At 38.8% G+C, this 13,759-nt stretch overlaps 1 protein-coding gene across 9 annotated transcripts in view; it reads left to right on the top strand.

Annotated features, from left to right (window-relative positions):
* Window positions 1-13,759, top strand: part of EPS8 (epidermal growth factor receptor pathway substrate 8) — a 137,774-nt gene that overhangs the window by 99,972 nt on the left and 24,043 nt on the right. For 7 of the 9 annotated variants that reach the window (XM_039379359.1, XM_039379368.1, XM_039379351.1 and 4 more), the window contains 7 exons: window positions 1,179-1,252; window positions 2,301-2,427; window positions 2,783-2,871; window positions 6,404-6,478; window positions 6,968-7,116; window positions 9,457-9,640; window positions 13,455-13,588. In XM_039379359.1, coding sequence (XP_039235293.1) covers window positions 1,179-1,252; window positions 2,301-2,427; window positions 2,783-2,871; window positions 6,404-6,478; window positions 6,968-7,116; window positions 9,457-9,640; window positions 13,455-13,588 — 832 coding nt within the window. The remainder of the gene's footprint in view (window positions 1-1,178; window positions 1,253-2,300; window positions 2,428-2,782; window positions 2,872-6,403; window positions 6,479-6,967; window positions 7,117-9,456; window positions 9,641-13,454; window positions 13,589-13,759) is intronic. The other 2 variants (XM_039379389.1, XM_039379391.1) reach the window with 1 other exon arrangement.

Genomic DNA, 13,759 nt, shown 5'->3' with positions numbered 1-13,759 from the left:
AAAGTTATTTTTTAAAGCCTTACCCAAGAAACGCTGTAGCGTTCCTAATCGGTTTGGATTGGTTTTGTTTGGTGGTTGTTGGTGGGTTTTTTACATCTCTAAGGGAAACATATTTTGATCAGATTTCTTTGAAAAAGTTCTTCAGAAAGAGTAAAGTTTCTTCTCTAAAACAGACTGCTAAGGTTAAGGTGAGGTCACATATGGTTTGTTCGTTTGTGTTCTTTTAATAATAGATACTAATTCTACTACTGTAGAATTAGAAGATCTTGAAGTCTTTATTATTTTTGGTTTATTAAATTATATCTGTATCACTTAACAAAGTTGACAACTATGCAAAGAAAACAGCTGAAAATGTTCAGAGCAAACTGAAGTGTTAAGAATTATTTAATCTATGTATCTACAGTATTACATCTATCTTGAGTAATGGCTAACCTGTTCTTCTGCTTGACTTCTCACCTCAGAAAGGTTTCATTAGTTTGTTAAGTGTCATGCCAGACCAGTTGTGGATCTGAGTTCCTGCACTTCCTTTTATTCTACTCATGCAGATCTTTTCTAAAATGCATTTACTGAAATCCCACCTGTTCACAAACACAGTACAGCACTTAGTGTAACTTAAAAATGCAAAACTTAAAATTTCTCAAAACGTTCACCCTTGTTGTTTTTAAACAAAAGTCACTGACTCTGTCCATTGTTATTTGTGAGTACTGGTTCTATCACATCATAACCTCCCATTTCAACTGGCTTTCCTTTTTGCTAATTGCCTTTTACATCAAAATTGTCTCCAAAGTCATGGCTGCACTCTTTCTTGCTTACTTCTGCTGGAGAAGCTTTCAGCATATTTTGCAAAATAGAGTGATTCCTAATTAAGTTGTATTTATAATCTACCACTTTGTGCTGAAATTTTTTGATTTTCAGCTTCTGTGGTTTACTTCATTTATGCAGTTTAATTGACTGAAAGCACAGACTTAACTTCTTTGTGAGACTTATCAGGATCAGGCATTAGGGTACAGGACTTTCAGGTTATGTGGAGTCCTTGCAAAGTTAATGATACAAACAGTTTTGTCCTTCTTTTCTCATAGTTCTATGGTTTAAAGCATAAGCTATATAGAAAATGTTATGTACTAATATACTAATTCCACATATATGGATGTTTTATTCTCTTCTTCCCTCTATTGCAGTTGAAAAGCACAGACAGTACCATGAACAGGAAGAAACAGCAGAGATGATGGCAGCCAGGATTGACAGAGATGTTGTAAGTGAGAAACTACAAATGATGTTGCTTAATGTCTGTTAAATTTTGCAACTCTACTTTGTGAGAAGACTTTTTCCACATAGTAAATTCAGTTCTGGAGAAAAGCTTTCCAGGCAGCCTCTGCTTGTGTGGTAGATCTAAAAATGAATAGGTGGTAGTTCCTTTTTCTTAATTTTGTTCTTTAAACAGAAAAAAAAATGTGGGGGAATGACAACACATTGAATGTGATATTAAGTTTTCTGCTGTAAAGAGGTGGAAATACAAATTGTGATTTTTTGAAGTAGACCAGTTTTAGCAAACTATATAAGGAGTAAAAAATTCCATCAGTTTAGTGGGACTTGGATATGTGTAATACCTGGAAAGTAAACATGATCATTTCTGGAGACAGGTGGACCACGTTTATTTCTAACCTAAAATTTTCTTGCCTATAAGCAACAACACTGGGTGTGTGTGAGATCAAATATTGTCCCATTTGTCAGTTGTAACTTTCTACTTTTCTGCTCTCAGCAACATCAGAGGGTCTTGAGAAAAGCATGTTGGGACCTGCTGAATTGTTGCCAGTGTGTTTTCCCCAGAGTCTTGTTCTCGTCCACTTGCTCTTTGAAATCAATTCTTCAAAGAGTACTTCTCTACAAATAGCTTAATTTGTAGGGAACTTCACCAAATAGCTTAACACTTAGTACTAAAGGACATTATGCAGTTATACCCTTTAGGAAAACGCTGTCCATTCAAATAATTAGAATTTTTTTTCATGTGCTGTGAGAGAGAATGTAATGTGTGAACAAATTGTGTAATTGCAATCTGAACTTAATAATTTTGTTGATCATATTTTAAAAATGTCCAGTGACCTTAGGTTTTAAAAAAAGTAAGATTCTAAATGCTTTACAGGTATGTAAAGCTAAGAACACAATGAATCTAAATATGGAATGTTCTAGCATGAAATTTGTTCCAAGGAAGCTGTTGGTGTGTGTGTGAGGTCTGGATGTTTCAATTTTTGGAGTGCTTCTGCTATATATTCTGTAGAGAAACTGTTGCTTTTCTTCCACAGCAAATTCTGAACCATATTTTGGATGACATAGAGTATTTTGTAACCAAACTTCAAAAAGCTGCTGAAGCGTTTGCTGAACTTTCAAAGAGGAAGAAAACTAAGAAAAGTAAAAAGAAAGGACCTGGAGGTAGGAGTTCTCATTGCAGGCAATTAAGTTTCTCTAAGGATCACTGAAGTAGCTAGCAAATGTGTCTTTGTGTTGCTTTTTTATCAGCGTGGTAATTTTTTTTCACTTTGAGCACATAAATTCCTATGGAGTATATTCTTACAGGGAAACATATAAAAACCACTTGCTTGAAGGCAGTGGGAAGTGACTAAATAGAGATGTGACCACAGAATATGCTCCCTGCTCTGCTTCTGTATGTAGAAAATTCTGTAAGTTGGTAAATTTATTGTGTATGTATGTGTTTACTGTATCTGAAATATTGATAGAAGTTATATACATATAAATGGATATATAAAAATCTCATTTTGTTCACCAGAGGGAGTTCTCACTCTCCGTGCAAAACCACCACCTCCAGATGAATTTGTTGATTGCTTCCAAAAATTCAAGCATGGCTTCAATCTTCTGGTAGGTGACCGCTCATGGATATGTTGGTGTGTGACATGCAATAAGTTTTTTCCTGGGACAGCTAACTATAACCTGATCTTTGTTTTCCCTGCCACTACAGATTAATTTGGGTGTCAGTTTTGCTGCATTTTCTTATGGCTTATTCCACTAGTTTGGAGGGAAAAACTCAAATTATGGTGAAAGATGAAGAGGAAAAGGAAGAATCAGTTACATGATGAATTTGCTTGGTAGTTATTTTTAAGTTTTCTCGGAGGTTTCTACTATTCCAGAGGGTCTGAATGCTTGTGGTTGATGCACCTGAGGGAGCTGCAGAAGGTTATTTTGTCTTTGGGAGTGCATTAATAAAGTTTCCTGCCTAGCCTTCCTGTTGTCTTGACCATGTAGAGAAACCTTCTGGGGCCTTCAGTGCCCTACAGCCACCAGCTGTGCAGAGGTGGTCACACCATCCAGGGAATTGTGAGCCTGAGTCTGCACTGTCTTGACCTCCACTGCTCTTTCAGAAGGAGCAACCCCACAAGTATTCTCTGCAGGAATGCTGATATACCTGGAAATGCAATCTTGTTTGGTCCTTGGCTGGCACACAGAGAGATAGCTCAGCTGAGACTTGACTGGTCTTGGACTTCCACCTTTTCCCTCTCCATCCAGGGCTGATCTGAGGCAAGACCAGGGCTGGCCACCTGTGGCCTAGGTTGGCCTTTGAGCTTTGGGGTGCTGCTCATCAAGTTCCCTACCCAGTGACTAGATGAGCATATTTCTTTTTCAGCACTGTTGAGTTTCTTCTTTTCCTGGTTCTTTTAAAGCCTTTTACTTAGGAAATTTGAGTTTGAATCATAAAAGAATTTCTAGGAACATCTGTTGGGATCACAGCTCTGTTGTGTGTTTGCCAGCATCACCAGCTGTGGCCTTAATTTGCTTTTATTCATCTGTGCCCATCAGACTCTGTGCTTGTTGCCATCATTACCACAGGGCCTTCTGGGCTCAGAACATTCCATCCAACAAATTGCTGCTGCTTTGTAGGTTCTCAGTAAGCAGAGATGCTAATTCAACAGCCTTCCCTGGCATCTCCTCTCAAGTGGGAATCTCCTATTCAAGGGAGGCAGCAAGTGGGACACCTTCAAAGCATTTACTGTCAGATACTGACTGTTCCTTCCAATTGCTGGGGAGGCTGTGCCAGTGGGGAAAACTGGGCTTGTGTTCACTGAGCCAAACCAGTTTTTTTCTTCCTCCTAGGGAATGAATTCTGATTGCTAGGCTCTAAGAGATATTTAGAAATGCTAAGAATATCTATTTTAAAAAAAAAAACCCTTTATCAAGTTCTGTGATTCTGACCTTAAAGGGTTGCTGTTTAGCAGGGGGATGGATGTCTTGGAACATGCTTGTCCTCATCGCTAGTGCTTGTAGTGTCCATTTTTTCCCATTCTTCTGCCTTCTGCATTTAGATTAATTTTTTACCCCAGAACAGTCTGTGCATCCTTGAAATCTTTATCTTCTGTGCAGGAGGAAAGCAGTTCTTGTTTTGGTGCTCAGCAGCATCTAGGACCTGGTTCCTAATGTTGCCCTTGAAGAGTTGTGCTGTAACAGTGCTTTACTTCAGCATCATTGCAGGAGCCACAAAAGCCTCACTTCTACAAAAGTTTCAGTTCCTGGCACTTCATGACAGACATGGAGAACTGTATAAAATGCAGAATTTTGTTTAAGAATAAAAGGAGTAGCTAGAAGAATTTAATCTTTGCCAGTAGAATGGAAACTGTTTTAAAACCCCACGCTGGAAGTTTCTAGAAAATGCCTACCATCTGTCAAAAAACTATGCTGGGAGTAAGTTGTAATGACTGAAGAACAGTGTATAGGAAGTTATTGGAAGTAAAAACACATCCTCCTCCTTCCTTCATTTGGAGGGACATGCTGGAAGGCTAGATGTAAAAGCAGGACAAGGCTAGCCAAAAGCAGTTTGAGGAACAGATGGCAAGATGCAATAAAAGCTACTATAACTTTTTAAAACACATTCAGGCATGCTTCTTATCTCTGGAGCCTACAAGGCCAGTGGGTGATATGTAAATAAAAGAGATCCTCCAGGAAGCTATATCAGTGACTTTTAGTATTTCTTCTGAATTTTTTATATAATATCATTATTGTTTTTTATGTGCATGTTTACTTGCAAAAGCTTTGATATTATTTTTTTTGAAAACCATTTTTTATTGGTGGGGCACAAGAGATTATCAATTTCAAATTGAAGAACTGGTAATGGCTTAAAGGACAGCAAATCTAAATAGCAAATTAAAGGCAGATGGATAGAAACCTTGTTTGAATGGGCACCATTCATCCATCTATTAAAAAACTAAGTCAGCAAACCACACAGTATGTTATCTCACCTCCTTCAAACTGCCTTTCTACCAGAGAAATAGAAGTGGTGAAGGTAATGCTGATAATCTTTAAAGTCATTCCAGGGATCTGAGGCAACCAGATATCTCTGAGATATCTGCACACGGGGAAGAAGCAAACATGCATCTTGCAAAAAACCAAAATAATGTCTTCAGATCCACCTCTTCTGTGATCTTGTTTCTTTGGTTTTCCAAAACATATCCAACAAGGTTGCACAGTTCCTAAAGAAGGTACTGTGAGGTTGAATGTAGCTTCTTAGATACCTGGAGCTTCTTAGATACTTGCTTAGTGAAATAGAAAACAAAATATAGGGCAAAAATATCAGTTCTTGAAGTGTAGTAAATTAACAGTGAAGTCCCACACATGCCTCTGCAGAGGACATGGCTGTCCCACATATTTACAGGTGTTCTGGCAAATGGGGAGCAAAGTCTACAAATGTAGAAATATCTCATAATATCAGATAAAGGGATAGATGAAATTCAGTATTGATTATATGATAGTCATGGACAGGTGAGGAAAAATCTCATATATAGAACAAATCAGAACAAAATGTTGATGTAATAGAGATTCCTGGCAGAAAGTCATCTGTGTTTAATGGAATCAACCAAGAAAATGTTGAAAAACATCAGGGGAAAAAAGACAACAGAAAATTAACAAATAAGGAGCATCACTATGCCGTTATGTTCCCTGGCCTTATTTTGTTGCCAGTATAGCAAAACTGAAGAAGATGCAGGGAGGACAAGAATGCTCAAAGGAATTAGTTTAGTTTGGAAAAGTCCAAACTGAGGAAGAACATAATAAATCTGTAAATGGTAATGAGCATCACTGGAAAACGCGAGGGCAGAAGGGCAGCTCAGTTTTTATTTGGAAAAGAACTTACAGAATACTAATGAGAGTAAGAGGTGTCAAATTTCCAAAGGAGATGCTGCCTCACAAAGCATGTAATTCGGCCGTTTAACTTCTTGTTTTGCACAATAGGTGCTACAATATAGGTGGATTCAAAAACAATTGGATGAATGAGCACTTACACTTCAGACAAAACACTTGGTTTAGGACCTGGGACCTGACCAGGGATGGCCATTATTATGTAAACTATTTATTGTCATAACAGTTAAATGTTTCTTAAAATATATAATTTGTTCCATTCCTTCAGGCTAAGTTGAAGTTCCATATCCAGAATCCCAGTGCAGCTGATCTGGTTCATTTTCTCTTTACCCCACTACAGATGGTAAGCTTTTACAATTTTCTCAGTGTTTTCCTTCAAAACTCGTGTATTTATATGCTCTGTAACCTTTTCAAGGAGCATATCTCAGTATGAGGTTTTCTTTAGGAAATAATTTATATCTGCATATATGCCCATCTATTAAATATATTTATTTAAATATCTTCGGCTTTGTGTTATGCTTTGCCATTATAATTTTTAATTAACAACAAAAAAATGGAGATATTCTGCGTAAGGAAGGAGGAGAGTTGAAAGCGTGTCTGTTTAATTGAATTAGGTGTGGCTTTGATCAGTAAAGCAAAAATAACGTTGCCAAAAGTGGGTCTAAATAAAAAATGGTTGGTGACCAGAACAGCAGCTCTTCAGCAATAAATAGTTTAGTTAATCTGCAGGACATTAAGACACGTTGGCAGCACTGTAGGCACCACGTATTCACAGTAACTTCTGTACTCACAGTGTGTATGTTGTTTGTATCCTTTTAATCCTTGGATTTAGGTGGTGCAGACAACAGGAGGTCCAGAGCTTGCTGGTACAGTACTCAGCCCCCTCTTAACAAAAGATACCATAGACTTCCTTCGATACACTGTCACCAGCGAGGAGGGACAGTTATGGATGTCGTTGGGTGACACGTGGACCAAAGCCAGGTGAGGAAAAGTCTTTGCACGTTTTAGAGAAGATCTCTAAAATCGAGTTTACTGACATGCTCTTAACCAGGTTACTCAGCCCCCCAGTAAATTCAGTATTACTTTGTTAGGCTTTGGACTCTTCAGAACTGCTCTTTAAAGTTTTTAGAAAGGAACTTTCTAAAGTTTAGCTTCACTGGGATTTGGGATCTCAAGGAGAGAGAAAATGCAGACAGATTTTTTTTTTTTGTCTGTGATCCAGAATCTCTTGACATAACCTTTTGCAGTCATTTTTTTTCTGAACTGTCCCTTGCATGTGTCCTGTTGTTTTTCGCCATTATTTTTCCAACACATCCATCTGGACTTCATTAAAAATCAGTTTGAAGAAGCTGCAATAAAAAGATGACAAAATATTAAAGAATAGGATACAGATGTCTATTTTCAATTTCCAATAATTATTAAAAGTTAAAAATTTGCAATATCTTTACTTCTTTTTAAAAGCATCTTAATGCTATAAAAATATTTATAGTTTTAAAACAATATTTATTGACTGAACTGTGCTACATGGGCGTATGTTGCATTTAATGGATGTACTAATATTAGGCTTAGCTGAAAGTTAACTTCTCTATGCATGTGTTGTTTTTGAGGTAAGTATATAGTTTGAAATTAGGTGAACTGAACATGCAAAAGAAAAACCTTAGATTATCAAAGTGCATTTTGACTCTGTAATCTGTGATAGATAAGTACATTTGATAATGATGAAGTATGCTATCACTTGGGCTGGAAATGCATCATGTGTTTTGTGTTTATTCATCCTTGCTTTTAGATTTCAAATTGGAACATAAATGTCTACCAGATGGATTTTTTTTTTTTTATTTAATTAACTGGTTGATTAAAAACTGCAGAGTGTTTTGCTGGTAAGAAAAGCTGCCTGGAAAGCCCAAGAGCATGAAGTGAGAAAAATCATCAGAGCAGGGAGAGGGACACACAGGTCTTTCCCTTGGTCTCACTCTGCTGCAGGATCAGGAATGTCCAAATTTGTCCCTTGGGCCTATCGTTTTGCCTGCTGCTACAAAATGAGCTGGAGATAGGAAGAACAGCTCCTTGTGGTTGCCAGAGAGTTTATCCCGGCAAAGCTTATCCCAGCAAAATGCTTGCCTTTGCCTGCCTCAAGCTCTGCAGGCTCCATAGCAGGCTGGGGGGGGACTGGCAGTGGAAATCGCCTCATGGCATTGGAGCCACGTGCAGGGAAAATGAATCCCTGGGTAAAATAACGAGCTCCTTGTCTTGGGAACTACCCTCATCCATTCATTTAAGCCCATCCTGAAAAAAGGTTAATGGAAAGAGAAATAACTCGTGTTGGGTAGTGAAGAATGAAGCACTTAGAATGTAAGTGATTGACCTGTGCAGATTAGAATTGATGCTCTGCTTGATCTCAGTATCCAGAAGTACACTGGGTTGGAGTGTAGTAGGAGAGGTGAATGATACCACTTGAGGGTTACTGACCTAGCTCAGGCCTGCTAACAGGCCAGGAATTGCTGACTGCTCATGTGACTGGAAGCATTTGTCCCTTAATTTTGAGCAGTGTCAGCAGTGAGCCCGTTAAAAGACTGTAATGTACATTCCCATCCCTGCTTCCATAGTGAAGACAAATTAATTTATATTGCAGGATGGAGATTGCAGTTATGTGTAGTGCAAAGGCAGAGCATGAAAGCATTCATTTAGGTGTTTTGTATTACAACAGAGAATGCTAATGGGACTCTGAAAAGTAGTGCAGTATTTTATAAAGATCAAGCTGGACTGTAAAACAGCAAATGTGATGATAATTCATGTGTCTTGGAGCATGTACAGTTGGGTGGGGTTTTTTTGTCAGTAACAGCTATCTAACTTTTTGGTTTAGGTGTAGCTAAGCCCCCTTAAAGCTTCCATGCTTCATACCTGCTTTCAGGAGTTCTTACAAAGCCATCTGTTTCTTTGAAGTCTTTTGTCTGGTGCTTTCACACAAACAGGGCATAGCAATATTTTTCCCCATCTCACTGTTAAAACAAATCCTAGATTTGTTTTGATTGATTCTTCTAATGCCCATCCTTTGTTACAAGACAGAAGTTTGTTGTATTTTAGCATTGACATGTCCTTAACGGCAGGAGCAATTTCTTTCTGCAGGGCACTGCAGGGAGGGCAGTTGTGGTAAATAAATGTTTTCTGCTGATTTTCTGTGTTCTAGCACAATTCTGCCTCTGCTGTAATCCCAGCCTCTCCGCTATGCTAATAAAAATTCTAAAGCATTTCAGTTTTCAGTAACTTATTTAATCAGTATTTGTATGGCCCTTGATACAGATCTCTGATTTACTTTTCATGCAGAGCTGATTGGCCCAAAGACCATTTTATTCCACCTTATGTCCCCCGTTTCCGAAATGGTTGGGAGCCTCCTTTGCTGAACTTCATGGGAGCTCCAAAGGAGCAAGAACTCAATCATTTGGCTGAGTCTGTGGCAAACGTTGCAGAGCAACAGCGAAAACAAGAGATGAAAAGGATGTCATCTGAGGTAGGTCACTTGGGACAGTGCTCTGTAGATTAGCTGACAGCAACATCAACTGCTTCCTTCATAAGGAAAGCATTCTGTGATACTGTTGGAGGAACTATTCTCTGGCATCTGCTGCATCAGTGCAAGCTCTTTACACTTACATTAAAGTTGTGTGAAACCCTATACCTGTTCAGCCACCAAAAATGCTGTTAGGAAAAATTTAAGGCTTTTGCCTGCTGCTCTCCTTGAACTTGAGAGGACAGTCCAAGCCCCTAAGGTTCAATTTAAGGGCCTCTTCTATCAGATCCCACTGATTTTGATCATATTTACTTCAGGCAGTATTTGAACCAAAGCGCTCTCAAATGTGCTCCACATGCACAGGCATGCAGACTAAAGGAAGTAAAACCCCCCTTTTTTGTGGACTTTTGGACTTAAGCTGCTTCTTCATAAATGTGGAATAGAATATTCCTTTCATTTATCTCTTAATACTTGCTTGCAATACAGTGAAAGTATTCAGAGGTGCTATTGAGGTAATACATACAAGCAATACCTACCCTACTGTAATTTAGGCCTACTTCTGAAAAATAACTGCTGACTAGGACAATTATTGTACAAAACTTTTTTCCAACTTTTTTTTTTTCAAAGGAATGTGGTGAATTTAGCAAAAGTTAGCTTGTTCTATTTAGAGAATGGAAGAATGCACCACCATCTAAAGCCTTCAGAGAAACTAGAGAGCTTTTACTGACCAACTTTATAGCCATCCCCTTTGTTTCTCAACCAAGATTCTATCCCTACTTTTTCCAGTAGAGCTGATCAGAAAATGAACTTTGATTTTTGGGAAAATTTTAAGACTATGTGTGGATTTTCTTGCTTTTTAATTAACAAAAAAGGCCATTGCCTTTTTGAACTTATAAAAATTTTCATTTTGGGAGATTTTTTTTTTTTTAGGAAAACATAAGATTTAGTTTAAATTTTTTATTTATTTTTCTATGCTGATCTCAGTTTAAATCAAGGGTTAGCTAGTCCAAGGTCCCCTGGTAGAATCTGTGACATTGAAGTGCACCTAAGAATTTTCTAGATTCACCCTATAGTTTTTGTCTGTCTTCCTCCAGCATACTTGGAGTACATCTTAGCACAACAATGCTGGATTTTATCCTTATTTTAAACTATATATGGTTTTATCTGCTAGTAAAAATGTCGCATTTAGAAGAATATTGAGGGGAATGATTATTGGCTGTTATGGGATGGTGTTTTCTTGCAGAGCCCAGCAAAAGTTTATCAAAACTGCCTAGTCACAGTAAAACTTTATTTTCATGAAAATCTCAGTCAAAAAAAAAGGTCTGCTAAGCTATAGAGACAAACAAATTTGGTAAAAAGTCTGCCAAGCAAAGGAGGATAACATGGTACAGATCTGATTACTTAAAACACTATTTGGCTTTATGCCTAACAAGATATACAAGAAGAAATGTGCCAAAAGCTGAGTTACTGCCGGTGCTTCACTTTGAGCAAAAAAAGCATTTAGTAAAATTAATGGGTACAACAATGTGAAATGTAGTGTTGCCATTGCTGTTACCCCCTTCCCCAGTCACCTCCCCAGAAAATCTCATCGAACATTTTTTCATTGTTCCCTGCTGCTCTACATTTCCATGCAGATTTTTGTTTATATCGTGCTTCTTCTAAATAACAACAACAGCAATAATAATAACAGCAGTATTGAAACTTTTTCAATAGTACTGAAAAAAGAATTCTGATGATTCTAAGAATTTCACTGATACGTATAATAACCTAAACCAAATTCGAACAGGGAGAATATATTGAGGTATTTTAGTTGCTTGTGTTTCGGGGAGTAGATTTCACTCTTTTTCATGGTGGTGGGGTTGGTTGCATTGGTAGTTGTTTATGCCAAGTTAGTCTCTTTATCTTAACCTTCAAGAGACACACACACACACACATATATATATATATATATCTCCCAGTTCATTGAAGCTATTTGTGTGCCTGGCTCCTGGGATGTCAAGCCTTAGTTTCATGGCTGTCACTGGTTCCTGCAAGGTCTTGGGCAATTGATTTAACCTTGGTACCTTGGCTCCCTGTGCCCATGCCTCCTCAGCACATCCCTAGGGGAAAGAGCACACAGAGCTGCTTAATAGCTGTGAAATGCTGTAGGTACTCAGCTGGAAAAAGCTGCATAAGTGCAAAATTCCATTTGTCTGCAGTAAAAAGACCACCAGAATAATTATTCTTCCTTAATTCTGCAGTAACAGCTTATTTAATGAAGAGTAATGACGGAAAAGTAAGATGAGAATTTAAGTGTTTGTCTCTTGCCACCAATTGGCCTCGTGTCTCAGCGTGGCATTGATCTCCTGAGGACCACGGCTGCCTGTGGAGAGCTGTGCTGTGCTGGGGGTGGAAAAGGGAGTGCGTGGTGCCATCCCCCCTGATGGGCAGGGGCTGCTCTGGCACCGGGAAAAGCACGTTGAGGGTTCCCACTCAGGAGAATCTATCTTTGCCTTTCCATTCCTGAAGCTTAAGATCTAGCCACACGTGCAGCTCCCACTGGAGGGGTTTCAAGGTGGAGTCAGTTCAGCAATGAGGACTTCAAATGGTGGTGGAACAACCACCAGAGAGTCCAGTGAGGCTAGGGCGATGCAAATAATTTGTGTGTGAAGTAAAATGAGCTCCTGCTTCCAGGATGTCTTGTGATGTAAGCTATAAGCTAGATGACACTTTGGATTTTTTTTCAAAGAGGTCTTAATAAGACAGTTTTAAAGAATATTTTATGGTGTGATGAGTTGGTTTGGTTTTAATTTCTTTTCCTAAACCCTCAGTCCCCTGTGCAAGTGTTTCTGAGTGCCAGGTCAGATACCTGGAGGTAGGTTTTTTTGTAGCCACCCAGACAGAGATGAAAAAACCAAAACCAAATAACAACCCACAAGAAAACAAAACAAACAAAAAAACCCACCAACAAATGAGGCTTAGAGATTTGGCAATTGCTCTTGAGTCTCAGCCATTCTAGCTTGGGCAACTGGATGGTGGTTTAAGGAAAAGATACAGAACGAGCAATTTCAATATTATAGTATCCAGAAATAAACTGTTTAGCTTCTTTTTGTTTGGGGGAATGGTGATTAAAATATTTCTTACTTAGAAGCCGACCATCACTGCTGGATTTAAAGTGGGGTCCTTTAAAAAGAATTTCCTAAAGCCTTGAATCTTCTTATATATGTCCTTGTGATAAATTGTAATGTTTTTTCTTAACTAAATTCCTTAATTATACCAACAGCACACTCCCTTTTGCATTTCTTCGTTGACTATAGTCATGTTCAGTGAGAGAGGGACATAAATGAGCCGCTTTATATTAGGATCTTGCAATAGAGTGATAATTTTACTTGTGAGGCTTTATCTCTTGAACAGACATACTGTTGGCTAACCAGAGGTTTCTGGCTTCAAGTGTACACCCAGAACAGAAACTCAAAGCAGTTTTGCAGTGCAGTTTATTTTACAGCTGTTCAGCCATTGTCTGTAAGTTGTGTTGCTGTAGTGACATCCGAGAGATGACATGGACCTTGCCCCGCAGAACTGTTCTTCTAAAGAATATCCACTGCAATATTAATGCAGTGGGATGACACAGGATAGAAATTCTTTTCTTCTTATCCTTTTGATCTCTGTGCTTATGTATTTGAAATGCAGAAGTTATTAACTTTTCATAGCAGAACCACGGGCACCTGAGGATGCGGGAATGCTGACAGGGACCCTGGGGGTGCAGGATTAAGTGAGTGGGCAGCGCCGCTGATGACACTAATCCGCTTTGTGGCTTTGTTTCTCTTTTGTCTTCCAGCCTCCCGGTGTTCCCGACTACCCTCCGTCGGATGGGTATGCATTCAGTAACACAGTTTACAAAAGAGGGCCTCTGCTGGACCAGGGGGCAGCTGTTGCTGCCTTTAAGCAAACTGTTAGCCGACATGTAGATAGGTAACACTGACTCAACGGCGTTCGTGGTGCTGTGGAAAACTGTCCCGACTTTATTGCTGTTTGGGGTGGTGGTGTCTGTAATTACCTCTGGTTCTGTCTGCAGCGGTTCATTATTTCTTTTCAGGGAGTGATTCTGGTTAGCAATGTGTATTCTGCCTTTGCTGCTTCTCT

Source organism: Pipra filicauda, unplaced genomic scaffold, assembly GCF_003945595.2.
Source record: "Pipra filicauda isolate LSUMZ 115617 unplaced genomic scaffold, ASM394559v2 scaffold104_size2351352_pilon, whole genome shotgun sequence".
In the NCBI taxonomy this organism is placed as follows: Eukaryota; Metazoa; Chordata; class Aves; order Passeriformes; family Pipridae; genus Pipra; species Pipra filicauda.
The sequence above is the reverse complement of the archived record's forward strand: the minus strand, read 5'-3'. Positions and strand labels throughout refer to the sequence as shown.